Below are 27,091 nucleotides of genomic sequence, written 5' to 3'. Positions count from 1 at the left end.
TCAGGGAGCTTTCCCTAAATTTATTCCACATTATGTCACAAAGTTTGACCACAATAAGCAATGCTAAACTTCCCTCCCCATTTACACAGATGAGAACCCACACAATAAAAACACTCAGTATGACAGGTTCCAGGAGCAGGGGAAGATAACAATGTGACACACATGTAAACACCATCTCCCCCCTCAGGGAGAAGTAAGCTCAGTGCATCAGGGATTGGGGCGTAGCCCTGCTCCCTCTCTCCCTCCTGGGATGGTACAGGATATAAACGAGGCCCCAACTCTCAGTTCTGCTTTTCCACAAAAGGCACAAACTGAAAGCTCAGCTTCAGATTCCAAAGACACGTTGCTTTGGCCAAGCTTCAGTTCACCTGTACCCCTATCTCCTCACGTGATCAGGATCAAATATTGTTTGACAAACGCTCATGTAAAGCGGCTTGGGACATTTTACTAGGTTAAAGGCGCTATATAAAAGCAAATTGTTGCTCCCCTTCAGCCAGCCAGTCAGTGTTGACCTGCAACTCTGACACTCCCGATCACCAGTGCAATACAGATTCCTTAAATAAAAGACACTGGATTAACCAGTAACAAGGGTCACAGTAAACAGCCACAGTGCAAAGACTCGACAAGGTCCAAAACCAGTGCAAATACAGCAAGAGCAGAAATAAACAATAAACCACAAAACAATAACTTCAAAACCAGAATGGGAGTCAGGGGAAGAGGCAACTTAAAATCAAGGCAGCCTCTGCTCAGCTGGAGAATAACCAATGTGAGGGAAGCAGGAGGAACCCATCAACTAGATCAACTAAGCTGGACAGTAGGGGAGAGGGGATGGGAACTTCACTCTGCTTATGGTAAATTCCATACGCCGAGATAATATACCTCAATAGTGACAGCAGCAATACCCAATAAAAACACTCCCAGGGCAGGTACAGCACGGGGTTAGATACAGAGTAAAGCTCCCTCTACACTGTCCCCATCAAACACTCCCAGGGCAGGTACAGCACGGGGTTAGATACAGAGTAAAGCTCCTTCTACACTGTCCCCATCAAACACTCCCAGGACAGGTACAGCACGGGGTTAGATACAGAGTAAAGCTCCTTCTACACTGTCCCCATCAAACACTCCCAGGACAGGTACAGCACGGGGTTAGATACAGAGTAAAGCTCCTTCTACACTGTCCCCATCAAACACTCCCAGGACAGGTACAGCACGGGGTTAGATACAGAGTAAAGCTCCCTCTACACTGTCCCCATCAAACACTCCCAGGACAGGTACAGCACGGGGTTAGATACAGAGTAAAGCTCCCTCTACACTGTCCCCATCAAACACTCCCAGGACAGGTACAGCACGGGGTTAGATACAGAGTAAAGCTCCCTCTACACTGTCCCCATCAAACACTCCCAGGACAGGTACAGCACGGGGTTAGATACAGAGTAAAGCTCCCTCTACACTGTCCCCATCAAACACTCCCAGGACAGGTACAGCACGGGGTTAGATACAGAGTAAAGCTCCCTCTACACTGTCCCCATCAAACACTCCCAGGACAGGTACAGCACGGGGTTAGATACAGAGTAAAGCTCCCTCTACACTGTCCCCATCAAACACTCCCAGGACAGGTACAGCACGGGGTTAGATACAGAGTAAAGCTCTCTCTACACTGTCCCCATCAAACACTCCCAGGACAGGTACAGCACGGGGTTGGATACAGAGTAAAGCTCCCTCTACACTGTCCCCATCAAACACTCCCAGGGCAGGTACAGCACGGGGTTAGATACAGAGTAAAGCTCCCTCTACACCGTCCCCATCAAACACTCCCAGGACAGGTACAGCACGGGGTTAGATACAGAGTAAAGCTCTCTCTACACTGTCCCCATCAAACACTCCCAGGGCAGGTACAGCACGGGGTTAGATACAGAGTAAAGCTCCCTCTACACTGTCCCCATCAAACACTCCCAGGACAGGTACAGCACGGGGTTAGATACAGAGTAAAGCTCCCTCTACACTGTCCCCATCAAACACTCCCAGGACAGGTACAGCACGTGGGAGGGTGCTGGTTATATCTGCCAGTGTGTGGTTAGTGAGGTAATTGGGGACACTGGGAGGGTGCTGGTTATACCTGCCAGTGTGTGGTTAGTGAGGTAATCGGGGAAACTGAGGGGGTGCTGGTTATATCTGCCAGTGTGTGGTTAGTGAGGTGATTGGGGACACTGGGAGGGTGCTGGTTATATCTGCCGGTGTGTGGTTAGTGAGGTAATTGGGGACACTGGGAGGGTGCTGGTTATATCTGCCGGTGTGTGGTTAGTGATGTAATTGGGGACACTGGGAGGGTGCTGGTTATATCTGCCGGTGTGTGGTTAGTGATGTAATTGGGGACACTGGGAGGGTGCTGGTTATATCTGCCGGTGTGTGGTTAGTGATGTAATTGGGGACACTGGGAGGGTGCTGGTTATATCTGCAGCAGATGCTGATGAAGAATTGGGCTGAGATTGATTTTGGACTGTTGGAGCAGCAAATGGTGATTTCCCCCTATCAGTACGGACCCGCCCAGAGCCCAGATTCTCAATAATGACCCATGTATGAGCCAGTCTGTTCTGGATTCTCAGCCTGTTTGTTCCTCTTCTCAGTCATTTGAAAGGGTGAAAGGGAGTATGGCATCTGTCACAGGGAAATGCACTGGAGGCTGGGGGAATGTGCTGAATTGAACCATTGAGCAGCTACAGAAAGAGCTGAGCAGATGACTTCAGCAGTGCACCCAATCGGAGTCTCCAATGTCGCTCCATCATGTCACAGGGAGTGGGTTCCTCCCCAGGATTGAAGAGTCTGATAGCTCCCAGCTGTAGTCTCTTCACGACAATCAGCCGTCAAGCCGAGATGAGCAAGTCACCCTGGTGAAGAGAATCTTCCTCAGTTCTGAGAGAGGCCCCACCAGCAAAGCAGCCTGCATGGTATCCTCAGATCCCAATATCCGGATCTCAGATCCCAATATCCGGATCGTTAATTTTCCTCTCGGTCCTGCTCTGGCTCAGTCACTCTCGGGACATCATCCTCCAGTTGCTCGCTTGGTGGTGAAATCATCAGTGCGTGGGTTTTGTGAGTGATCACAACTGTACAGGGCCCCTGAACCCAGGGCTCACCATCCACCTGCATAGGCATGGCTGAGTTCTTCAGGATCAGCTGGGAGAAAGAGGGCAAACAGTGATGACCCCTCGGGCAAACAACACGCCAGCACCATTACCCCCCAAAAACTGCCCCACCCTGTACCCACCCCCAAAAAACACCGCCCCACCCCATTACCCCCAATAAACTGCCCCGCCCCATTACCCCCCAAAAACTGCTCCACCCTGTACCCACCCCCAAAAAACACCGCCCCACCCCATTACCTCCCAAAAACTGCCCCACCCTGTACCCACCCCCAAAAAACACTGCCCCACCCCATTACCCCTCAAAACACTGCCCTACCCCCAATAAACTGCCCCACCCCATTACCCCCAAAAAACAGCCCCACCCCATTACCCCCAAAAAACTGCCCCACCCCATTACCCCCCAAAAAACTGCCCCTACCCGTACCCCCCCCCCAAAAAACTGCCTCACCCTGTAACCCCCCCAGAGACACACCAGGAACACCCCCTCCCCACCACAAGCCACTTCCAGTAAGGAGTCAGTTATCAGGAGAAGGAACTTTGGATGATGTTTTTTCCCATCTGAGGGTGGTGCACTTACTCTGACTGTGTGTGCCTGGCCCAGACGCACCGGGTTAGCCAGTTTCACATGGATTTGTGCACAATGGAATGAGCCATAAACACCAACCACTTCCAACAGACCATCACTGTGACTGCAAGGGAAATAGATTCAGTTTAAGGGGCAGAGAATAAACTGACCTGAATACATTGAAGCAGTCAAAAATACAGGTACCACTAAATAAGAGGATATCCTCCTAACATTAACATTTCAGAGTTCAAGGGAAGTATTTGTGAACTGTCCATAGACTTGTGTCAACTTTTTGATTTTGAAATCTCAGTAGCAGCCATTCTAATTCTGATGGAAATCTGTCACCCGGGGCACTGACACTGTCTCCAGCAGCTGGAAAACTCCCAACTGTGAACCACTAAAAACCTGCTTCCCAAAAGTACCCTAAGTTGTTGCTGTTTAATTATAAATAGTTTGATCAAAATGAGCATTAAAGGACAGAATGCAGGCCTGTTCCAATGAAAGGTCCGCAAATCGGTGTTTCTCTCCACAGGTGCTGCCTCACCTGATGAGCATTTCCAGCATTTGCTGTATTTTGCTTTTGTAATGATGATGGAGGCTGATGAATGGCTGGTCCAATTAAACCCACCCTTGGCCTAAACCTGTGCTTGTTCTGATTCTGAATGCAAAGGACTGGAATATAAAAGACATAAAAACCCCTGGCGGTCCCAATGATTCTTCCTGTCCAGTCCGTCCTTTATTAAATCTGGGGGTCTTCCTCATTCTGGAATATTCCATGCTATCCTGACCTCGCTGCTGTGTTGTTGCTCTAAAAGTGTCAGCAGTCAGTCTCCTCATAACCTGTTTTGACTGGTGAGTGTGGAAATCAAGGATGACGACACATCTGAGATAGTCTCTTGACGTGTGTCCTCGTCTGTCACTATGTGACCACTGAAAGTCATCAGTAACCCTTGTGCAATCAGCATTTCCCATCATCGGCTCACTCTCATGGCACTTTAGAAAATAAATTGTTTCTGTTCTAACATCGTCCAAGATCATACTAAGCTAGCCAATCAACAGCAATGTTGAAGATTAGATTGGAGAGGTGGATAAAGGAAAAGGGTTGAAGAGTCAGCAAACAAGGCAAGAAAATGAGATTTCAACTACTTGTTGAGAATGGACAAAAGAGAGAGAACGAGCGAAAGAGAGAGAGGGAGAGAACGAGCGAAAGAGAGAGAGGGAGAGAACGAGCGAAAGAGAGAGAGGGAGAGAACGAGCGAAAGAGAGAGAGGGAGAGAACGAGCGAAAGAGAGAGAGGGAGAGAACGAGCGAAAGAGAGAGAGGGAGAGAACGAGCGAAAGAGAGAGAGGGAGAGAACGAGCGAAAGAGAGAGAGGGAGAGAACGAGCGAAAGAGAGAGAGGGAGAGAACGAGCGAAAGAGAGAGAGGGAGAGAACGAGCGTAAGAGAGAGAGGGAGAGAACAAGCGAAAGAGAGAGGGAGAGAACGAAGAAAGAGAGGGAGAGAACGAAGAAAGAGAGGGAGAGAACGAGTGAAAAAGAGAGTGGGAGAGAACGAGTGAAAGAGGTAAAGGAAGAGCGAGAGCAAAAGGGAGAGGGTGGGTAGGAGAGAGGGAGAAAAAGAGAGAGAAAAAAAGGGATAGAGAAGCAAAGAGAGAAATAGAAAGAAAGAGAGTCATTCTTCCAAATCCTAATTTCCTGTTCTGGTTCAAACATGGACAAAAGAGCTGAACTCGCGAGGTGAGGTGAGAGTGACTGCCCTTGACATCAAGGCAGCATTTGACCGAGTGTGGCATCAAGGAGCCCCAGCAAAACTGGAGTCAATGGGAATCAGGGGGAAAACTCTCTGCTGGTTGGAGTCATACCCAGCACAAAGGAAGATGGTTGTGGTTGTTGGAGGTCAGTCACCTCAGTTCCAGGACATCACTGCAGGAGTTCCTCAGGGTAGTGTCCTCAGCCCAACCACCTTCAGCTGCTTCATCAATGACCTTCCTTCCATCATAAGGTCAGAAGTGGGGATGTTCACCATTTGTGACTCCTCAGATACTGAAGCAGTCCATGTCCAAATGCAGCAAGACCTGGACAATATCCAGGCTTGGGCTGAGAAGTGGTAAATAACATTTACGCCACACAAGTGCCAGGCAATGACCATCTCCAACAAGAGAGAATTTAACCATCGCCCCTTGATGTTCAATGGCATTACCATCACTGAATCCCCCACTATCAACATCCTGGGGATTACCATTGACCAGAAAGTGAACTGGACTAGCCATGTAGCACGATGAGTAACTCACTTCCTGACTCCCCAAAGCCTGTCCACCATCTACAAGGCACAAGTCAGGAATGTGATGGAATACTCCCCACTTCCCTGATGAGTGCAGTTCCCACAACATTCAAGAAGCTTGACACCATCCAGGACAAAGCAGCCCGCTTGATTGGCACCCTATGCACAAACATTCACTCCCTCCACCACCGACACACAGTAGCAGCAGCGTGTGTACCATCTACAAGATGCACTGCAGGAATTCACCAAGGCTCCTTAGACAGCACCTTCCAAACCCATCTAGAAGGACAAGGGCAGCAGGCACATGGGAACACCACCACCTGGAAGTTCCCCTCCAAGTCACTCACCATTCTGACTTGGAAATATATCGGCCGTTCCTTCACCGTCGCTGGGTCAAAATCCTGGAACTCCCTCCCTAACAGCACTGTGGGTGTACCTACACCACATGGACTGCAGCGGCTCAAGAAGGCAGCTCACCACCACCTTCTCAAGGGCAACTAGGGATGGGCAATAAATGCTGTCCCAGCCAGCAAAGCCCACATCCCATAAATGAATATATATAAAAAGAGGCAAAGCCTCACCACACCGAGCCTCTGAATTGCCTGGACTGCAGATACCACTACGGTCCATACACTTCCTCATCACTATCTGGTGAGGTCCCAGTGGAGTCCAAGGCCTGATGTACACGAATCCGCATCACTGGACGATGCTTAGGGCTGAACTGAACTGTATGGGTGGGTGGGTTTTGAATGAGTTGAAATCTCATCCTTCGTGTCACAATGTGATTGCTGTCCCACTATTTTAACTTTCACAAAACTTCTTCAATGTCACTTCTGAAATTTTCAATTGACCCCTTCCAGTCTCAACCACCTTTTAATGATTTCTCCTCCCCTTTGTGTGAGGAAGTGCTTCCTGAGATCACCCCTGAACGGCCTGACTTGAATTTGAAGGTTCTACCCCCTTGTTCTAGACTACCCAACTCACCACCCAAAACCCAGAGCAATTAGTTCCTATCAACCTTATCAAATCCTTTAATCAGCTTAAACGCCTCAATTAGATTACCCCTTAATCTTCTATAATCTGGCAGACAAGTGCTGTCTATGTAATGTTGTTAAGAGTTTAATCCCTTTGGCCCCAGTATCACTATGATGAATCTGTGCTGCACCCTCTCCAAGACCAAAATAAGGAATATGAAGATCAAGTGGGAAAGTGCAGTTCACATCAAGGAAATGTACAGAATGGCAGAGCAGGCTCAAGGGGCCGAATGGCCTACTCCTGCTTCTACTTATGTTCTTATCCCTCCTGAGGTATGTGTCCAGGACTGAACACAGTACTCCCCAATACAGCTGCTCCAGGGAGAGCCAGGACCCCATTTTCAATTCTTTCCTTTCCTGCTCCCAGTCCCTTGTCCGATTTGGCAGCAGGTTTATGAAATTGACTGAAAATCAGCGCCTCACCTGAACCCTGTTGTGAGATCCAGATTTTACGTCGGCATCAGAAGATTGGGAACTACAACTCCTAGCAAGTTTCCACACCTCCACAGACCGGGAGCGGGCTGCGCGTATGCAGCAGTGCGTTTGATCAGGGCACCTGCACAGACCCGGAGTGGGAGGCACATACACTACACAGCGTTTGATCAAGGTGCCTGCTCCAGGAGGGAGCTGCGCATACACAGCACAGCGTTTGAATTCTCAGGGAACCTGTGTGAAGCGGAGAAAAAGAGATAGCAAAAAAACCCCAGTCATGTGACCCAGGAGCAGAGTGCCATAATCAGAAAGAGTCCAAGTAAGGGCAGGGAAATGTCCCAGTTAAGAGGAGGGAGGAGCAGAGAAAGTGGCTCCAGGCAAAAAATGGGCTGCAGTTGGCAGGCTAAGCGGTGAGGGCTCAGGAGAAGCCCTGGCAATCGAAGGAGACAGCAGAAAGTTGGTGATTTCATGCTGCAGGCCACTGGGCCAAAGGTAACCCTTTGAAGCAGGTGCATTCCACTTGGTGTGGCCGAAGAGATGACATTGTGCTTGTGAGTTGGTGCCGAGTACAGATTTGGAAATCCACAGGAATGGAGTGGTGGGAGACGAGATTGAAACCCTGCGAGGTGGACAGTCACTTGGGTTGCCCGAGCTGGAGTGACTTTTGGAGAGAATTCCAAGGCGAGATCTTCAAAGGTAAAGACTGGAATCTCCCGTGAGAGAGACAGAGTTTGTGAGATTGGTTGACTCACAGTGTTACTTACATCTGGGTGGGTTGTTGAGAAATCCATGGAAACTTTCTTGGTGGCATGTTTTTTATTGTGTAATGTGGTGTGTTTGGCCACAGTTTGCCTGTGAATTCACATGTACCTTATATTAACCCTGAATGTTAGAGTATAAGATAGATATTGTGAATTGTTTTATCTTTCTGAACTTGCAAAGTAAAGATTATTTTTATTTGTTCAAAACCCGTGGAATCTTGCGGCTTTATTCACTGAGCGAGTGTCTGGAATCTCAAACGCTGTCCACTTAAAACAAAACATTGACGGTCCCTAACCGGATCTTAACAAAAACTTAGGGGTCTGGTCTAGGATCATACAATCCCCACCGTCATTCTCCCACCCATCCCAGGGCCAGTCACTCAACCCCACCCCCTTCCGGGGCTGGTCACTCAGCCCCTCCCACTTCAAGGGCCGGTCACTCAACCCCACCCCCTTCGGGGCTGGTCACTCAGCCCCTCCCACTTCAGGGCCAGTCACTCAACCCCACCCCCTTCGGGGCTGGTCACTCAGCCCCTCCCACTTCAGGGCCAGTCACTCAACCCCACCCCCTTCCGGGGCTGGTCACTCAGCCCCTCCCTCTTCGGGGGCCGGTCACTCAACCCCACCCCCTTCAGGGGCTGGTCATTCAGCCCCTCCCTCTTCGGGGGCCGGTCACTCAACCCCACCCCCTTCAGGGGCTGATCATTCAGCCCCTCCCTCTTCGGGGGCCGGTCACTCAACCCCACCCCCTTCAGGGGCTGGTCATTCAGCCCTTCCCACTTCAGGGCCAGTCACTCAACCCCACCCGCTTCCGGGGCTGGTCACTCAGCCCCTCCCACTTCGGGGGAACGGTCACTCAACCCCTCCCCTGCTCGGGGCCAGAAATTAGGAACCACCAGGGAGTAAATACATTAGCAGAATTGATAGGGTTAAGAGAGTCCAGGTAAGGGGTAACGTTAGCCGCTGGATCAGCTTTAACTATACCATAATGCTGCTGGGTTTTTCCCAGAGTGAAGAAATTCATTGTCGAGATGTCATTAAACCAACATTTTGCAACTGAATTAAAGACCTGCGATTAATGTGACCCAGACTCTGACCTCAAAACCCCGGAACATGGAAGGGTATCACGCTATCCAGAGGTACCCTCTGCTGAACTCCAATGACATTGTCAGCCAGATTTCAGCTTAATGAATTCTCACAATTTATTTCAACTGACTCTGCTGCTAACCCACTCCCCCAGCTCCCATATCACATTACAAATTCTCCTTTTTACTGTAGAATACAGCTAACAATGATTCTCTCTTCATATTCCCTTCATGCTGTCTTTATTGTATTTCTAACCATGCTGTTTATTTCTCTCACTCATATTTATATCATTCCTATTGCTGCACCTGTGATTTTAATTTATTCCTAACCCCTTCATTTACCCACACATTACTGAAATTGAAGTTTTTTAAAATAAAGTGGATATTCTGCACCTTTAGAACCTTTTAAAATCACATTGATAGATCCTCTTTCCATTTCCTGGTATTTAACTCAATCTTTAACTTTTGAAAAGTCTATTTCCAATCCGTGTACGTTTTTGCACAAACATTTTGCTGCTTTTAATTAGATCTTGAATCTCATCATATTATGGTCACTATTCCCGACATCCTTAACCATATTTAATTTCTCTACTTGATCCATTGTGCTGCAACAAAACTTTTCAATGTATTTACCTCTCCCCTTGTGGTCGATTAACATGCTGATTAATTCCAGAGTTCTGTACATAGTTTACACAATCCAATTCCCTTCATCTGTTTATTCTTTGCCTGTCCTAATCAATGACTGGGGGGAATTAGTCTCCAAGTAGCATCATTTTGTTATTCCGACTCAGTGCCCTGCTCGATCCAGTTCTCTCTCCCATTTCAATGCTGCACCATTTGTAGCACAGCTTTTCTTAGAGATATTAAACATACAAATTTAATGCCCAGATTTGCTCTTTGCGACCAGTTATTTGCCCAATGCCCAATCCTGAGCAGCCAGCAACTTTGATCAAACAAGACAGAATCCATCACCTCTAACCGCAACCCTGACTCCGTTCCCTCAATACCGATTCACCCCATATTCCAGGAACTGACTCAGGGTGACTCTCTCTCTCCCCCTCCCCTGAAGGTGCTGACTCTCTCCCCCCACTCCCCTAAAGGTGCTGACTCTCTCCCCCCACTCCCCTAAAGGTGCTGACTCTCTCCCTCCCCCACCCCTGAAGGTGCTGACTCTCTCCCTCCCCCTCCCCTGAAGGTGCTGACTCTCTCCCTCCCCCACCCCTGAAGGTGCTGACTCTCTCCCTCCCCCTCCCCTAAAGGTGCTGACTCTCTCTCCCCCTCCCCTGAAGGTGCTGACTCTCTCCCTCCCCCTCCCCTGAAGGTGCTGACTCTCTCTCTCCCTCCCCTGAAGGTGCTGACTCTCTCTCTCCCCCTCCCCTGAAGGTGCTGACTCTCTCCCTCCCCCCTCCCCTGAAGGTGCTGACTCTCTCTCTCCCTCCCCTGAAGGTGCTGACTCTCTCTCTCCCCCTCCCCTGAAGGTGCTGACTCTCTCCCTCCCCCCTCCCCTGAAGGTGCTGATTCTCTTCTCTCCCCCTCCCCTGAAGGTGCTGACTCTCTCTCCCCCTCCCCTGAAGGTGCTGACTCTCTCTCTCCCCCTCCCCTGAAGGTGCTGACTCTCTCCCTCCCCCCTCCCCTGAAGGTGCTGATTCTCTTCTCTCCCCCTCCCCTGAAGGTGCTGACTCTCTCCCTCCCCCTCCCCTGAAGGTGCTGACTCTCTCCCTCCCCCTCCCCTGAAGGTGCTGACTCTCTCCCTCCCCCTCCCCTGAAGGTGCTGACTCTCCCTCCCCCTCCCCTGAAGGTGCTGACTCTCTCTCTCCCCCCTCCCCTGAAGGTGCTGACTCTCTCCCTCCCCCTCCCCTGAAGGCACTGACTCTCTCCCTTCCCCTCCCCTGAAGGTGCTGACTCTTGAAGTTATCTTTACATGTGTACTCAGGGTTTCCTTCCACACCCCCAAACAGCAGGATCCCAGCTCCTGATCTGGGGAATTTTTGATCTATGTGCTCTTCACAGTATCTGCTTAAGCTGGTTAAAGTGGATCTTACCTGGCGAGGGGGTAAGGTTTGTCCCCTGTGCCTTCCCAAAGCCGACAGCCCCCTCCCCAGTAAGCAATGTTCAGAACGATAATCCCCTCCAGCTTCGGCAGAGAGATCTGTTCCCCATCCAGCTCCAACTGTGTGGGGGGAAGAGCAAAGAATGAAGGATCGAGAGAGACAGAGGTAATGTTAACCACACAGTGACAGTGACAGGAAGGAGGAATTACTGGGGGGGTGGGGTGGGGTAGCCATGGAGTGAGCGCACTAACTGAAAAGATTCAGGGACCCTCTGCCTCGTCTCTTCGATAAAACAAATCAATTCACATTTCTAGAAATCGACTTGCACTCTTAGGATGTCCAAGAGCTCTTACCAGCCAATGAAGTGTTTATTTCAGTGTGGTCATTGTTGCAGGAACAGCAGCAGCCAATTTACAAACAAGCTCCCAGAAACAGCACTGTGATAGAGAGCAGATCATCTGTTTTAGTGATGTTGGTTCGATAAAGATTGGCCAGGAGGCTGGGTGGAATTCCCTGGCATTTCTTCCAATATGGACATGGAACCTTTCACATTCAATAGGCCTCAATTTAATGCCCAAAATACCCTCGCTTTGCACCCGTCAACACTGAACCAGCCCTCCCAAGAACATCACTGAACCTGCCCCCACCCCATCGTGACCAAATCTACCCTTTTGGTTAATACAAGCTTTGCGATAAGGGTCCGTTGGGCAATGAGAGCCTGGTGAAATCACAGTGCAGATGGAGCCAGGCAGCGGGACTCACCTCAATCTTCTGATCCAGGTCCTTGCAGGCTTGAACTAAACAGTCTCTGGTCCCATAGAAGAAATAAACAGCCTTTTCAAAACAGAGAAAAGCAACATGAGACCCCCAGGTAAAAGCAAAATCCTGCAGATGCTGCAAATCGGAAATGAAAATAGAAAATGCTGGAAAAACTCAGGCCTGGCAACATCTGTGGAGAGAGAAACAGAGTTGACGTTTTGATTCCATATGGCTCTTCTTCAGACTTTTCTTCTTCTCAAGAGGAGACATATGGAATCAAAACGCTAACTCTGTTTCTCTCGCCACTGCTGCTGCTAGACCCGCTGAGTTTTTCCAGCATTTTCTGTTTTTATAGGAGACTCCCAGGTTTGGGATCAGTGCAGAAATATATGTCAATCAGCCTCCAGCCTTCCGAGAACTGTGGAGTCCGGAGTAACACATTCCCTCTCTGCTCTGCTGCTAAAATACAGGGTGTTCATGGAGTGTTTTAATGAGCAGTTCACATGTTACACAGACACTGATCAGATCACACAGCTTGCAGCACATAACATCACCTTTACCACAGTCCTCTTCCAATATTCCGTCCTGACATTGCTGCTAGACAGTTGTTCTCAAGACAGGAACAGCACAGGGTTAGATATAGAGTAAAGCTCCCTCTACACTGTCCCCATCAAACACTCCCAGGACAGGTACAGCACGGGGTTAGATACAGAGTAAAGCACCCTCTACACCGTCCCCATCAAACACTCCCAGGACAGGTACAGCACGGGGTTAGATACAGAGTAAAGCTCCCTCTACATTGTCCTCATCAAACACTCCCAGGACAGGTACAGCACGGGGTTAGATACAGAGTAAAGCTCCCTCTACACCGTCCCCATTAAACACTCCCAGGACAGGTACAGCACGGGGTTAGATACAGAGTAAAGCTCCCTCTACACTGTCCCCATCAAACACTCACAGGACAGGTACAGCACAGGGTTAGATACAGAGTAAAGCTCCCTTTACACTGTCCCCATCAAACACTCCCAGGACAGGTACAGCACGGGGTTAGATACAGAGTAAAGCTCCCTCTACACTGTCCCCATCAAACACTCCCAGGGCAGGTACAGCACGGGGTTAGATATAGAGTAAAGCTCCCTCTACACTGTCCCCATCAAACACTCCCAGGGCAGGTACAGCACGGGGTTAGATACAGAGTAAAGCTCCCTCTACACTGTCCCCATCAAACACTCCCAGGACAGGTACAGCACGGGGTTAGATACAGAGTAAAGCTCCCTCTACACTACCCCCATCAAACCCTCTCAGGACAGGTACAGCACAGGGTTAGATACAGAGTAAATCTCCCTCTACACTGTCCCCATCAAACACTCCCAGGACAGGTACAGCACAGGGTTAGATACAGAGTAAAGCTCCCTCTACACTGTCCCCATCAAACACTCCCAGGACAGGTACAGCACGGGGTTAGATACAGAGTAAAGCTCCATCTACACTGTCCCCATCAAACACTCCCAGGACAGGTACAGCACGGGGTTAGATATAGAGTAAAGCTCCCTCTACACCGTCCCCATCAAACACTCCCAGGGCAGGTACAGCACGGAGTTGGATACAGAGTAAAGCTCCCTCTACACTGTCCCCATCAAACACTCCCAGGACAGGTACAGCACGGGATTAGATACAGAGTAAAGCTCCCTCTACACCGTGCCCATCAAACACTCCCAGGACAGGTACAGCACGGGGTTAGATACAGAGTAAAGCTCCCTCTACACTGACCCATCAAACACTCCCAGGGCAGGTACAGCACGGGGTTAGATACAGAGTAAAGCTCCCTCGACACTGTCCCCATCAAACACTCCCAGGACAGGTACAGCACGGGGTTAGATACAGAGCAAAGCTGCCTCTACACTGTCCCCATCAAACACTCCCAGGGCAGGTACAGCACGGGGTTAGATACAGAGTAAAGCTCCCTCTACACTGTCTCCATCAAACACTCCCAGGACAGGTACAGCACAGGATTAGATACAGAGTAAAGCTCCCTCTACACTGTCCCCATCAAACACTCCCAGGACAGGTACAGCACAGGGTTAGATATAGAGTAAAGCTCCCTCGACACTGTCCCCATCAAACACTCCCAGGACAGGTACAGCACGGGGTTAGATACAGAGTAAACCTCGCTCTACACTGTCCCCATCAAACACTCCCAGGACAGGTACAGCACGGGGTTAGATACAGAGTAAAGCTCCCTCTACACTGTCCCCATCAAACCCTCTCAGGACAGGTACAGCACAGGGTTAGATACAGAGTAAATCTCCCTCTACACTGTCACCATCAAATACTCCCAGGACAGGTACAGCACGGGGTTAGATACAGAGTAAAGCTCCCTCTACACTGTCCCAATCAAACCCTCTCAGGACAGGTACAGCACGGGGTTAGATACAGAGTAAAGCTCCCGCTACACTGTCCCCATCAAACACTCCCAGGACAGGTACAGCACGAGGTTAGATACAGAGTAATGCTCCCTCTACACTGAACAGCCCTCTCCAAGGGTTTCTATAGCCACAGTCGGCTTTGAGAAGGCACAGGCACTGGCACATTGCTGGTAACTCTTACCAAACAGTGAAGAGGCTCACACTGTGATTCAGTCTCATCGTCAGGCTCCTGATTCAGACAACTGAATGTTCACACTCACCTTATTAATAATCCGATTGGAGAAGAGAAATGGACTATGCTGCCTGCATTCGTGGAAGTTTAAAGCCATAAGAGCATCTGGGCCAACCGAGAAATAATTGTTCATTGAGAAAATCTGGGAAGGAAGAAAAAGACCAGATTGGGAACACAGAACATGAACATAATCATAGACAGCGCAATACAGCATTTACACCAAGAGGCAGCCACAGCCCATTCTGCACCGCATGCCAAGCCAGTGCTGCAGCTCAGAGGCACTCAGTGTGTGGAGGGGAAGGGACAGTCAGCACCATCAGGGGAGGATGGGAGCAAGGGGGTGGGTTGAAGCTGGGGGGTGGATATGGGGTCAGGGGTTGAAGTTGGAGAGGTGCAGGGTGGGTGGGCACTGTGTGTGACAGTGAGCTTGGGGTTGACAAACATTACCTTGGGCCTGTGGAAACTGTAAAATCCTTTTGTCACTCGCACTCTCCACCTGTGGGGATATTGGGAAAATTCAATCCATATTGTAAATACACTCAGTCTTTATCCCGCAATATTTCCTCACCCTTGGATTTTAACTCTGTGAATTTGCACCTTCTCAAAGCTGTGAATTTCACTGTGACCTTATTCATAGATCCCAGAGCTACCGGGTGCTCCCCAGAGGCTGAGGAACTTGACTTTCAACTTCGAGGTCACAGGTTGAAATCACATCTCAGTCCTTGCAACCTGCACCCACAGAGTGACCATAAATACTGATAAAAGCCATCGAGCTGAAATGTTAACTCTCTCTCTCTCAGATCTTGCCTAACTGGCTGAATATTTCCAGCATTGCCCTATTACTAGAAAAACTGTCTGATTGGGGTAAATAACCTTCTTTCCTTTTTTAATATTCACTCTTGGGACGTGGGTGTCACTAGCCTGATTGGTATGTAATACCCAGCCTCACACTACTAGACATGGGTCCCTCTGATTCTCTCTCCTACCTCCTAATAGCACACTCTCCCCAATCCTACATAGAGTTTCACCTCACACATACTCCAGTTCCATCTTGCCCAAGAACTCAAAGCCAATGAACTCCTCGTTTCTTTGTCTTCCATCCCTCCTCAACTTTTAAAACTCAACTTTCCTGATTTAATCCACCTTTTTGTCCCGTTCCTTTCAACCCAGATGCACATGCTGGCCTGTGGTCTCAATAGAACAAAAGGCTGATCCCAAACACAAGTCACTATGAGATGTGTTCAAGGAGCATTGTGTGAGGAGTGGACATGGGAGCTGAAATGATTCCAGTGTTCAGAGAGTTCATTCACGAGCAGATACATATACAGGGTGACAGTTCTGAAAACACAGCTGCATTACGCCTGAGAAACACTCACCCCATTGTAGATGAACAGCACAGGCTTGCACACAGTGCCCTACGCATGTGAAGTATCAAGAGCGCTGTCTCTCTCCTACACCCCAATTCATTTACTTGTCCATCTCCACTTCTGCCTCTCATCTACTATTAAACTAGCTGCTCCCAAAGCCAATCTCTCATTCCTCAGAAGTTTCAGTTCATCCAAAACTCTGTTGCCCGAACACAATCTTGCACTAAGTCCCTTTCACCCATCCCCACTTTGTTGCTGTCGATCTCCCAGCTTCTCACTCCCATGGTTGAAATCCCTCCCTGGCCTTGCTCCCTCCCACCTCTGTAATCAGCTGTATTCCTACAAAACTGCCCATCCGACCACCCTGCCCCCCTCCCCACAACGCCCACTTACCCTACTGAACACTCTATTCCTCCAACACTGACCTCTGGTGCATCCCATTCCTTCACCCATCGATTGGCAGCCATCTCTTAATTCACTCAGGCCCCTTCCGAAATCCCTCCATCGTACCTGTTCATTTCAGACCCTCTTTAAGACCAACTGAGACTAAAGTGCTGGTGACTGCTCCCCAGATGCCTTCCCTTGGCAGTGTTCACTTTTGTCTGGTTAGACCAAAGAAGCATTTTGGGGTCTCTTTATTTAAAGGTTTAATAGAAATGCTCATTGCTGCTCTGACTCGCCAATCTAACCACAATACTTCACCATAACTCACCGATCTAACTGCATCGGGTCACCGTCTAGAACGTTCTGTAAAATCACTTCTGCTGCAACATCGCCAGCGTATCCAGCTCCCCAGCCCAGAGTGTTGGACAAGTCATTCCCAGTTCCAAGGGGGAGAATAGCCACATGTGGAATGTACTGGTCCTGTCCCTGAACAAAGAGAACATCAGCTTTAACCGCTAGTGATAGACTGAAACAGGTGTTGCCAATAACAAGACACCAATCAGAGTTTCAGCAATGGCCTGTGGCAAACTAATCACTAATTTAGCCAAGACTGAATTTGTAGCCCTGTGCTGTACCTGTCCTGGGAGTGTTTGATGGGGACAGTGTAGAGGGAACTTTAATCTGTATGTAACCCCGTGCTGTACCTGTCCTGGGAGTGTTTGATGGGGACGGTGTAGAGGGAGCTTTACTCTGTATCTAACCCCGTGCTGTACCTGTCCTGGGAGTGTTTGATGGGGACGGTGTAGAGGGAGCTTTACTCTGTATCTAACCCCGTGCTGTACCTGTCCTGGGAGTGTTTGATGGGGACAGTGTAGAGGGAGCTTTACTCTGTATCTAACCCCGTGCTGTACCTGTCCTGGGAGTGTTTGATGGGGACGGTGTAGAGGGAGCTTTACTCTGTATCTAACCCCGTGCTGTACCTGTCCTGGGAGTGTTTGATGGGGACAGTGTTGAGGGAGCTTTACTCTGTATCTAACCCCGTGCTGTACCTGTCCTGGGAGCGTTTGATGGGGACAGTGTAGAGGGAGCTTTACTCTGTATCTAACCCCGTGTTGTACCTGTCCTGGGAGTGTTTGATGGGGACAGTGTAGAGGGAGCTTTACTCTGTATCTAACCCCGTGCTGTACCTGTCCTGGGAGTGTTTGATGGGGACAGTGTAGAGGGAGCTTTACTCTATATCTAACCCTGTGCTGTACCTGTCCTGGGAGTGTTTGATGGGGACAGTGTAGCGGGAGCTTTACTCTGTATCTAACCCCGTGCTGTACCTGTCCAGGGAGTGTTTGATGGGGACTGTGTAGATGGAGCTTTACTCTGCACCTAACCCCGTGCTGTACCTGTCCTGGGAGTGTTTGATGGAGACAGTGTAGAGGGAGCTTTACTCTGTATCTAACCCCATGCTGTACCTGTCCTGGGAGTGTTTGATGGGGACTATGTAGATGGAGCTTTACTCTGCACCTAACCCCGTGCTGTACCTGTCCTGGGAGTGTTTGATGGAGACAGTGTAGAGGGAGCTTTACTCTGTATCTAACCCCGTGCTGTACCTGTCCTGGGAGTATTTGATGGGGACAGTGTAGAGGGAGCTTTACTCTGTATCTAACCCCGTGCTGTACCTGTCCTGGGAGTGTCTGATGGGGACAGTGTAGCGGGAGCTTTACTCTGTATCTAACCCCGTGCTGTACTTGTCCTAGGAGTGTTTGATGGGGACAGTGTAGAGGGAGCTTTACTCTGTATCTAACCCCGTGCTGTACCTGTCCTGGGAGTGTTTGATGGGGACGGTGTAGAGGGAGCTTTACTCTGTATCTAACCCCGTGCTGTACCTGTCCTGGGAGTGTTTGATGGGGACGGTGTAGTGGGAGCTTTACTCTGTATCTAACCCCGTGCTGTACCTGTCCTGGGAGTGTTTGATGGGGACAGCCTAGAGGGAGCTTTACTCTGTATCTAACCCCGTGCTGTACCTGCCCTGGGAGTGTTTGATGGGGACAGTGTAGAGGGAGCTTTACTCTGTATCTAACCCCGTGCTGTACCTGTCCTGGGATGTTTGATGGGGACAGTGTAGAGGGAGCTTTACTCTGTATCTATCCCCGTGCTGTACCTGTCCTGGGAGTGTTTGATGGGGACAGTGTAGTGGGAGCTTTACTCTGTAGTACCTTATATTTCATTTCATCAATGGCATCCAGCACCCAGCCCACTGTCCCATCACCACCACACACCAGCACTCTGGCTGCGTGGTTTGGCAGAAGTGTGCACAGCTGCAGAGCTTTGTATGGAGTCGAGGAGTCAAGATCAACAACCTGCCAAGAGAAACAATAATCGTTCAGGACTGAGGCTACAGACCTTTCTGCAATCTCTCACGTACACACAGCCTTGCACAGCTGTCACAGCTCCAGTTGCCAGTGCTGACACTGCTGCTAATGTAGGTGTTTGTGCAGGGGTTAGCTGTGGCTCAGTGGTAACACTCTCGCAAGGTTGTGTTCAGGTTACACTCCAGGCCCTCAAGCCTACAAACCAGGCTGAGTCGCACAGTGTAGTACCGAGGGGGTGCAGCGCGGCCCTAGGGTCAGAACCGAGGGTGGGAGGCACGGCACAGTCCAACCCGAGGGTCAGAACTGAGGTTGGGGGGATGGGGGTGTGTGTGGGGCAGGCCTAGCCCGAGGGGAGGTGGCGTGGTCTGAGGTGCAGTACTGAGGAGGTGGGGCACTCTTGGGGGAGCAGTCTTTCAGATGAGGTATTAAACTGGGGCCCATCAACCCTCTCAGTTAAAAAAGTAGTAAGTTTGCTGCTTGGAAGGTGGCCTTTCAGCCCATTTTCTCTGTGCAAGACAAGAACCTGCGACTCTTACTAATCCCACTTCCCAGCTCCTGATCCATAGCTCTGTAGTTGACGGCACCTCTAGTGCATATTCAAGTAGTTTTTTAAGTTTGCTGAGGGTTTCTGCATCTACCAACCTTCCAGGTAGTGAATTCCAGATCTCACCACCCTCTGGGTGAAAAAAATTCACCTCAACTCCCCCTTAATCTTTCTACCAATTACCTTAAATATCTGCCCCCAGTTATCACCTCTCTACTAAGGGTATTAGGTCCTTCCTATCCTATCTCTAACCCTCTTAATTTTATACACCTCAATCAAATCTTCACTCTGCCTCTTCTGTTCCAAAGAAAACAACCCCAGTCTATCCAAATATTTGGTCAGCTGCCCTAATATCTCATTTGATTCGGAGTTTTCTTTTTGATAACACTCCTCAAACACCTTGGGATCTTCTACTTTTTTTTTAATCCTTTCATGGGATGTGGGCATCACAGACAAGGCCAACTGGGGGCAACTGGGACAGGCAGTCAGCAGCACCTAGAGGAGAGTGCGAGAGGAGGACCCTGGGACAGGCGGCAGCAGCACCTAGAGGAGAGTGTGAGAGGAGGACCCTGGGACAGGCAGTCAGCAGCATCTAGAGGAGAGTGTGAGAGGAGGGCCCTGGGACAGGCGGTCAGCAGCACCTAGAGGAGAGTGTGAGAGGAGGGCCCTGGGACAGGCGGTCAGCAGCACCTAGAGGAGAGTTTGAGAGGAGGACTCTGGGACAGGCAGTCAGCAGCACCTAGAGGAGAGTGTGAGAGGAGGACCCTGGGACATTCAATATTCCTGCTTATAGGGTATTCAGATGAGACAGTGAGTGGAATAGAAGAGGATGGTGGGGGGGTTGCAATATTGATCAAGGGATCAATTAAAGCAGTGAGGCGGGATGATATCCTGGAAGGATCATCAAATGAGGCCATATGGGTAGAAGTAAAAAAACACAAAAGGGGCAACCACACTGTTAGGTGGGAGAGATAGAGGATCATATATGGAATCAAATTTCAGAGAAGTGTAAGAATGATGAGGCAGTAACAATAGGGGATTTTAACTACCCAAATATTAACTGGGATAATTTTAGTGTGCAAGGTAGGGAGGGAGCAAAATTTTTAATTTGCATCCAGGAGAACTTTTTTAGCCAGTACATAGAAAGCCCAACAAGGGAGGGGGAAGTTCTGTGCCTAATATTCAAAATGAGCCCAGGCAGGTGGTATCAGTAGGGGAGCATTTTGGAGATAGTGACCATAACTCAGTTAGATTTAGGATAGCTATGGAAAAGGATAAGGTTGGGCCGGGAATAAAAGTTCTAAACTAGGGAAAGGCTAATTTTACGAAGATGAGATACGATTTGGCCCAAATTGACTGGGAGCAGCTACTTGCAGATAAAACTGTGTCAGAGCAGTGGGAGGCATTCAAGGAGGAAACAGCGAGAGTACAGGGCAAATATGTTCCCGTAAAGACATAGAGGGCGGAGGGGGGAACCAAGTCTGGAGAACCCTGGATGTCAAGGGACATAAAGGTTAGGATTAAGAAAAAAAGAGAAGCTTATGGCAGATACCGAGGGCTCAATATGGCAGAGTCCCTAGAGGAGTATAAAAAGCGCAGGGGGGAACTTAAAAAGGTAACTAGGAAAGCTAAGAGAGTGCATGAGAAAGCATTGGTGGGTAGAATAAAGGAAAACCTAAAGGGTTTTTAAAAAATATATAAAGAGCAAGAGAATAACTAGGGAAAGAGAAGGGCCAATTAGGGACCATAGGGGTAATCTGTGTGAAGACCCGGAAGATGTGGGTACAGTCCTCAATGAATACTTTGGGTCGGCCTTCACAATGGAAAAGGACAATGCAGGTATAGACATCAGGGTGGAGGACTGTGAAATATTAGAGGAAATTAACAGAGAGAGAGAGAGGAGGTATTAGCTGAAGGTTTAGCGGCCTTAAAAGTGGATAAATCCTCAGGCCCGGATGAGATGTATCCCAGGCTGTTGAGGGAGGCAAGGGAAGAGATATCAGGGGCCCTGGTAGTAATTTTCAAATCCTCTCTGGCCACAGGTGAGGTGCGAGAGGACTGCTCACATTGTCCCATTATTAAAAAAGGGAGGAAAGGATAGACCAGGAAATCACAGGCCAGTCAGTCTAACCTTGGCGGTGCGGAAGTTACTAGAAAGAATTCTGAGGGACAGAATACATCTGCACTTGGAGAAACGCGGATTAATCAGGGATAGTCTGGTTCAGACACGATGGGCTGAATGGCCGCCTTCTGTGCTGTAAATGTCTATGCGTCAATCTTTCCTCATAGGTAAAATTCTCCTTTCCTGGCAACATCCTCTGTATCCTCTCTAGTGCAATCATCTCCTTCCTGTAATTCAGTGACCAGAACTGTACACGACACACAAGCTGTGATCTAGTTAGTGTTTTATACAGTTGCAACATAACCTCCCTGCTCTTATATTCTACACCTTACCTAATAAAGGAAATGACTGTAATGCAGCTTAACCACCTTATGTACCTTCTGTATCCTTAGGTATCTGTAGACATGCACTCAAAGGTTTCTCTCTTCCTCAACACTTTCAAGTATCCTTCCATTTATTGTGCATTCCCTTGCCTTATTTATCCTCCCCAATCGATCACCTCACACTTCTCTGGATTGAATTCTATTTGTCTCTTATCTGCTCACCTGACCAGTCCATGATGTCTTCCTGCAGTCTACAGCTTTCTTCCTCATTATTAAACACATGACCAATTATTGTATCATCTGCAAACTTCTTAATCATGCCCCAACATTTAAGTCTAAATCATTGATATACCACAAACAGCAAGAGACCCAGTACTGAGCTCCCTGACACCCAAACGGAAACAGCCTTCCAGTCACAAAAACACCCATCAACCATTACCCTCTGTTTCCTGTCACTGAAACAATTTATGGATCCGACTTTCCACTCTCCCTTGGATCCCATGAGATTTTAATTTTCTGACCAGTCTGCCATGTGAGACCTGGTCAAAAGCATTGCTAAAATCCAGGTAGCCTCATCAATCCTCCTCATTACCTGAACAGCAACAAGAATAACACCAAACCACATAAGGAGATATTAGATCAGATGATCAAAGGTTTGATCCAAGATTCAGGTTTAAGGAGTATCTTAAAAGGATAGCGATAAATCCCAGGGCTACTATTGGAAGAGCAGCAGGGGAGCTTTCTCTATGATTTACTCATGAGGACTCGAAACGTCAACTCTTTTCTTCTCTGCCGATGCTGCCAGACCTGCTGAGTTTTTCCAGGTAATTCTGTTTTTGTTTTGTTGTAGTTACACCTTCATTGCTGTGATTCAAAACTTCAAACTTGATCATGTGTGAAGTTCAGAGGTCAGACCAGGTGCTGTGTGAACATAGACTTTCCTTTCATGAACTTATTGATGAAGAAACTCACATGTGTCCGGAATGTTACCTGAATGGGATTAAGGATGGTTCGGAATTCTCCCATCAGATGCTGGGCCATGTTATTCCCGCTCCGAGCATTTGCCAGGACCAGAATTGGGGTCCAGTTTTCCGGCCACATGTAGGAAAACTGCAAAAAGGAAGAAGTTACAGGCAGGGCCAGCACAGAGATCACAGTACACCAAACTGCAGCCAGCACAGAGCTTGTAACATGTATAACCACCAACCAGTGCAGAGCACACCATACACAAACCCACCAACCAGTGCAGAGCACACCATACACAAACCCACCAACCAGTGCAGAGCACACCATACACAAACCCACCAACCAGTGCACAGCACACCATACACAAACCCACCAACCAGTGCACAGCACACCATACACAAACCCACCAACCAGTGCAGAGCATACCATACACAAACCACAAACCCACCAACCAGTGCAGAGCACACCATACACAAACCACAAACCCACCAACCAGTGCAGAGCACACCATACACAAACCCACCAACCAGTGCAGAGCATACCATACACAAACCACAAACCCACCAACCAGTGCAGAGCACACCATACACAAACCCACCACCCAGTGCAGCGCACACAATACACAAACCCACCAACCAGTGAACACGCAATACACGAACCCGCCAACCAGTGCAGGACGCGCAACACACGAACCCGCCAACCAGTGCAGGACGCGCAACACACGAACCCGCCAACCAGTGCAGGACGCGCAACACACAAACCGCCAACCAGTGCAGGACGCGCAACACACAAACCCGCCAACCAAGTGCAGGACGCGCAATGCACGAACGGGGTGTTGGGAGATTGGGGGGGGGGGTTTGGGAGATTGGGGGGGGGGGGGTTTGGGAGATTGGGGGGGGGGTTTGGGAGATTGGGGGGGGGGGGGTTTGGGAGATTGGGGGGGGGGGTTTGGGAGATTGGGGGGGGGTTTGGGGAGATTGGGGGGGGGGTTTGGGGAGATTTGGGGGGGTGGTTTGGGGAGATTTGGGGGGGTGGTTTGGGGAGATTTGGGGGGGTGGTTTGGGGAGATTTGGGGGGGGTGGGGTTTGGGGGGGGTGGGGTTTGGGGAGATTTGGGGGGGGTGGGGTTTGGGGAGATTTGGGGGGGGTGGGGTTTGGGGAGATTTGGGGGGGGTGGGGTTTGGGGAGATTGGGGGGGGGTGGGGTTTGGGGAGATTGGGGGGGGTGGGGTTTGGGGAGATGGGGGGGTGGGGTTTGGGGAGATTGGGGGGGGTTGGGGTTTGGGGAGATTGGGGGGGTTGGGGAGATTGGGGGGGGATTTGGGAGATTGGGGGGGGGATTTGGGAGGGGATTTGGGAGATTGGGGGGGGGATTTGGGAGATTGGGGGGGGGATTTGGGAGATTGGGGGGGGGATTTGGGAGATTGGGGGGGGGATTTGGGAGATTGGGGGGGGGATTTGGGAGATTGGGGGGAGGATTTGGGAGATTGGGGGGGGGATTTGGGAGATTGGGGGGGGGATTTGGGAGATTGGGGGGGGGATTTGGGAGATTGGGGGGGGATTTGGGAGATTGGGGGGGGGTTTGGGTGATTTGGGGGGGGGTTTGGGTGATTTGGGGGGAGGTTTGGGAGACATGGGGGGGGGTTTGGGAGACATGGGGGAGTTTGGGAGACGGGGGGGGGAGTTTGGGAGACGGGGGGGGGAGTTTGGGAGACGGGGGGGGGGGGGAGTTTGGGAGACGGGGGGGGGGTTTGGGAGACGGGGGGGGGGTTTGGGAGACGGGGTGGGGGTTGGAGGCGGGGGGGGGTTTGGGAGACGGCGGGGGGGTTTGGGAGACGGGGGGGGGTTTGGGAGACGGGGGGGGGTTTGGGAGACGGGGGGGGTTTGGGAGACGGGGGGGGGTGTTTGGGAGACGGGGGGGGGGTTTGGGAGACGGGGGGGGGTTTGGGAGACGGGGGGGGGGTTTGGGAGACGGGGGGGGGGTTTGGGAGACGGGGGGGGGTTTGGGAGACGGGGGGGGGGGGGGTTGGGAGACGGGGGGGGGTTTGGGAGACGGGGGGGGGGTTTGGGAGACGGGGGGGGGGTTTGGGAGACGGGGGGGGGGTTTGGGAGACGGGGGGGGGGGGTTTGGGAGACGGGGGGGGGGTTTGGGAGACGGGGGGGGGGTTTGGGAGACGGGGGGGGGGTTTGGGAGACGGGGGGGGGGGGTTTGGGAGACGGGGGGGGGGTTTGGGAGACGGGGGGGGTTTGGGAGACGGGGGGGGGGAGTTTGGGAGACGGGGGGGGGGGAGTTTGGGAGACGGGGGGGGGAGTTTGGGAGACGGGGGGGGGAGTTTGGGAGACGGGGGGGGGGGTTTGGGAGACGGGGGGGGGGGTTTGGGAGACGGGGGGGGGGGTTTGGGAGACGGGGGGGGGGGGGGTTTGGGAGACGGGGGGGGGGGGTTTGGGAGACGGGGGGGGGGGGGGGTTTGGGAGACGGGGGGGGGGGGGGGTTTGGGAGACGGGGGGGGGGGGGGGGGGTTTGGGAGACCTGGGGGGGGGGGGGGTTTGGGAGACGGGGGTTGGGGGGGTTTGGGAGACGGGGGTTGGGGGGGTTTGGGAGACGGGGGTTGGGGGGGTTTGGGAGACGGGGGTTGGGGGGGTTTGGGAGACGGGGGTTGGGGGGTTTGGGAGACGGGGGTTGGGGGGGTTTGGGAGACGGGGGTTGGGGGGGTTTGGGAGACGGGGGTTGGGGGGGTTTGGGAGACGGGGGTTGGGGGGTTTGGGAGACGGGGGTTGGGGGGGTTTGGGAGACGGGGGTTGGGGGGGTTTGGGAGACGGGGGGGTTGTGGGGGTAGAATGGGGGGGTGGGGGTAGAATGGGGGGGTGGGGGTAGAATGGGGGGGTGGGGGTAGAATGGGGGGGGTGGGGGTAGAATGGGGGGTGGGGGTAGAATGGGGGGGTGGGGGTAGAATGGGGGGGTGGGGGTAGAATGGGGGGGTGGGGGTAGAATGGGGGGGTGGGGGTAGAATGGGGGGGTGGGGGTAGAATGGGAGGGGGGGTGGGGGTAGAATGGGGGGGTGGGGGTAGAATGGGGGGGTGGGGGTAGAATGGGGGGGTGGGGGTAGAATGGGGGGGTGGGGGTAGAATGGGAGGGGGGGTGGGGGTAGAATGGGGGGGTGGGGGTAGAATGGGGGGGTGGGGGTAGAATGGGGGGGTGGGGGTAGAATGGGGGGGTGGGGGTAGAATGGGGGGGTGGGGGTAGAATGGGAGGGGTGGGGAAATGGGGGGGGGGGTGGAATGGGGGGGGTGGGTGATGTGTGTTGGTCCCGGTCCCGGTCTGTCCCCTGTACCTGGCTGAAGGAGGCCACGCCCTCCTGGCGCCGCCGGGTGACCAGGTAGAGATACTGCGGGGGGATGATGGCCCGGCGGAGGGGGCCCAGGTCACAGGCGGCGGGGACCCGGGGGAGGCAGGAGTCGTGGGCCACCCGCTGGCACCAGACACAGCGGTAATCGCAGAGCCGGGGCCGGGACCCGCACTGCAGGCCGCACACCCAGCACGAGTTACAGATCGGCAGGTTCCCCCGGACCCAGTGATGGGGCTGCGGCCGGGGCGGTGACCCGAGCCCGGGGCTTGAGCCGGGGCCTGGGGCCTGGAGCGGCTCCTTGCAGCGGAGGCGGCGCTCGGCCCGGGCCAGGCACGAGTCATGGACACAGCGGCCGCAGCACGGGCAGTAGGAGCCGCGGAGAGAGGCCTGGCCGCACACGCTGCAGTAAGTGGGCCGGGTGAAGAGGTCGGTGTAGCGCCAGGTGTGAGCGCTGCCCCCCGGGCCTGGGCCTAACCCCGGCCCGAGGCCTGGGCCTCGCCTCAGGGCCTCCTCCCGCCGGGCCCGCCTCACGCTGCACCAACAGGTCAGCAACACCGGCAGCAGCACCGCCGCCGCCGTCCACACCAGCAGCCGGTACTCGGCCCCGGACCAGGCCCAGTCCCCGGCCTCGCCTGGCGGCCCGACCGCCGCCCCCCGCTCCTCCTCCTCGGCGGCAGCTTCACCCATCGCCCAGGGCCCGGCCCGGCCCGGCCCGGCCCAGCTCCGCCCGCGGGGGGGAAGAAGCCGGATCAGCCCCGCGAGGGGGGAGAGAGTCCGGAGGCGCGCGGCATCGCGTCAGCGGGAACGCGGAGCGGGAGAGCGCGTGGGCTGCCCGGGAGCGCGCGTGGGCTGCCCGGGAGCGCGCGTGGGCTGCCCGGGAGCGCGCGGCGCGAGTGACACCCCCTTCA

The 27,091-nt window shown here is 51.9% G+C and overlaps 1 protein-coding gene across 1 annotated transcript; it reads right to left on the bottom strand.

Annotated features, from left to right (window-relative positions):
- On the bottom strand, positions 1–26,881 carry dgke (diacylglycerol kinase, epsilon). The gene is made up of 10 exons (XM_078537322.1): positions 26,169–26,881; positions 22,863–22,982; positions 18,728–18,871; positions 16,849–17,006; positions 15,217–15,265; positions 14,798–14,911; positions 12,115–12,186; positions 11,344–11,471; positions 3,721–3,832; positions 1–3,174 (listed from the first exon to the last, which is right to left on the bottom strand). Exons 1-10 carry the CDS (start codon positions 26,868–26,870, stop codon positions 2,995–2,997), a joined length of 1,779 nt encoding a protein of 592 aa, XP_078393448.1. The 5' UTR covers positions 26,871–26,881; the 3' UTR covers positions 1–2,994.
- Between the last annotated feature and the right edge of the window lie 210 nt (positions 26,882–27,091).

This window comes from Cetorhinus maximus, unplaced genomic scaffold (assembly GCF_964194155.1).
Source record: "Cetorhinus maximus unplaced genomic scaffold, sCetMax3.hap1.1 HAP1_SCAFFOLD_2186, whole genome shotgun sequence".
NCBI lineage: Eukaryota > Metazoa > Chordata > Chondrichthyes > Lamniformes > Cetorhinidae > Cetorhinus > Cetorhinus maximus.
The sequence above is the reverse complement of the archived record's forward strand: the minus strand, read 5'-3'. Positions and strand labels throughout refer to the sequence as shown.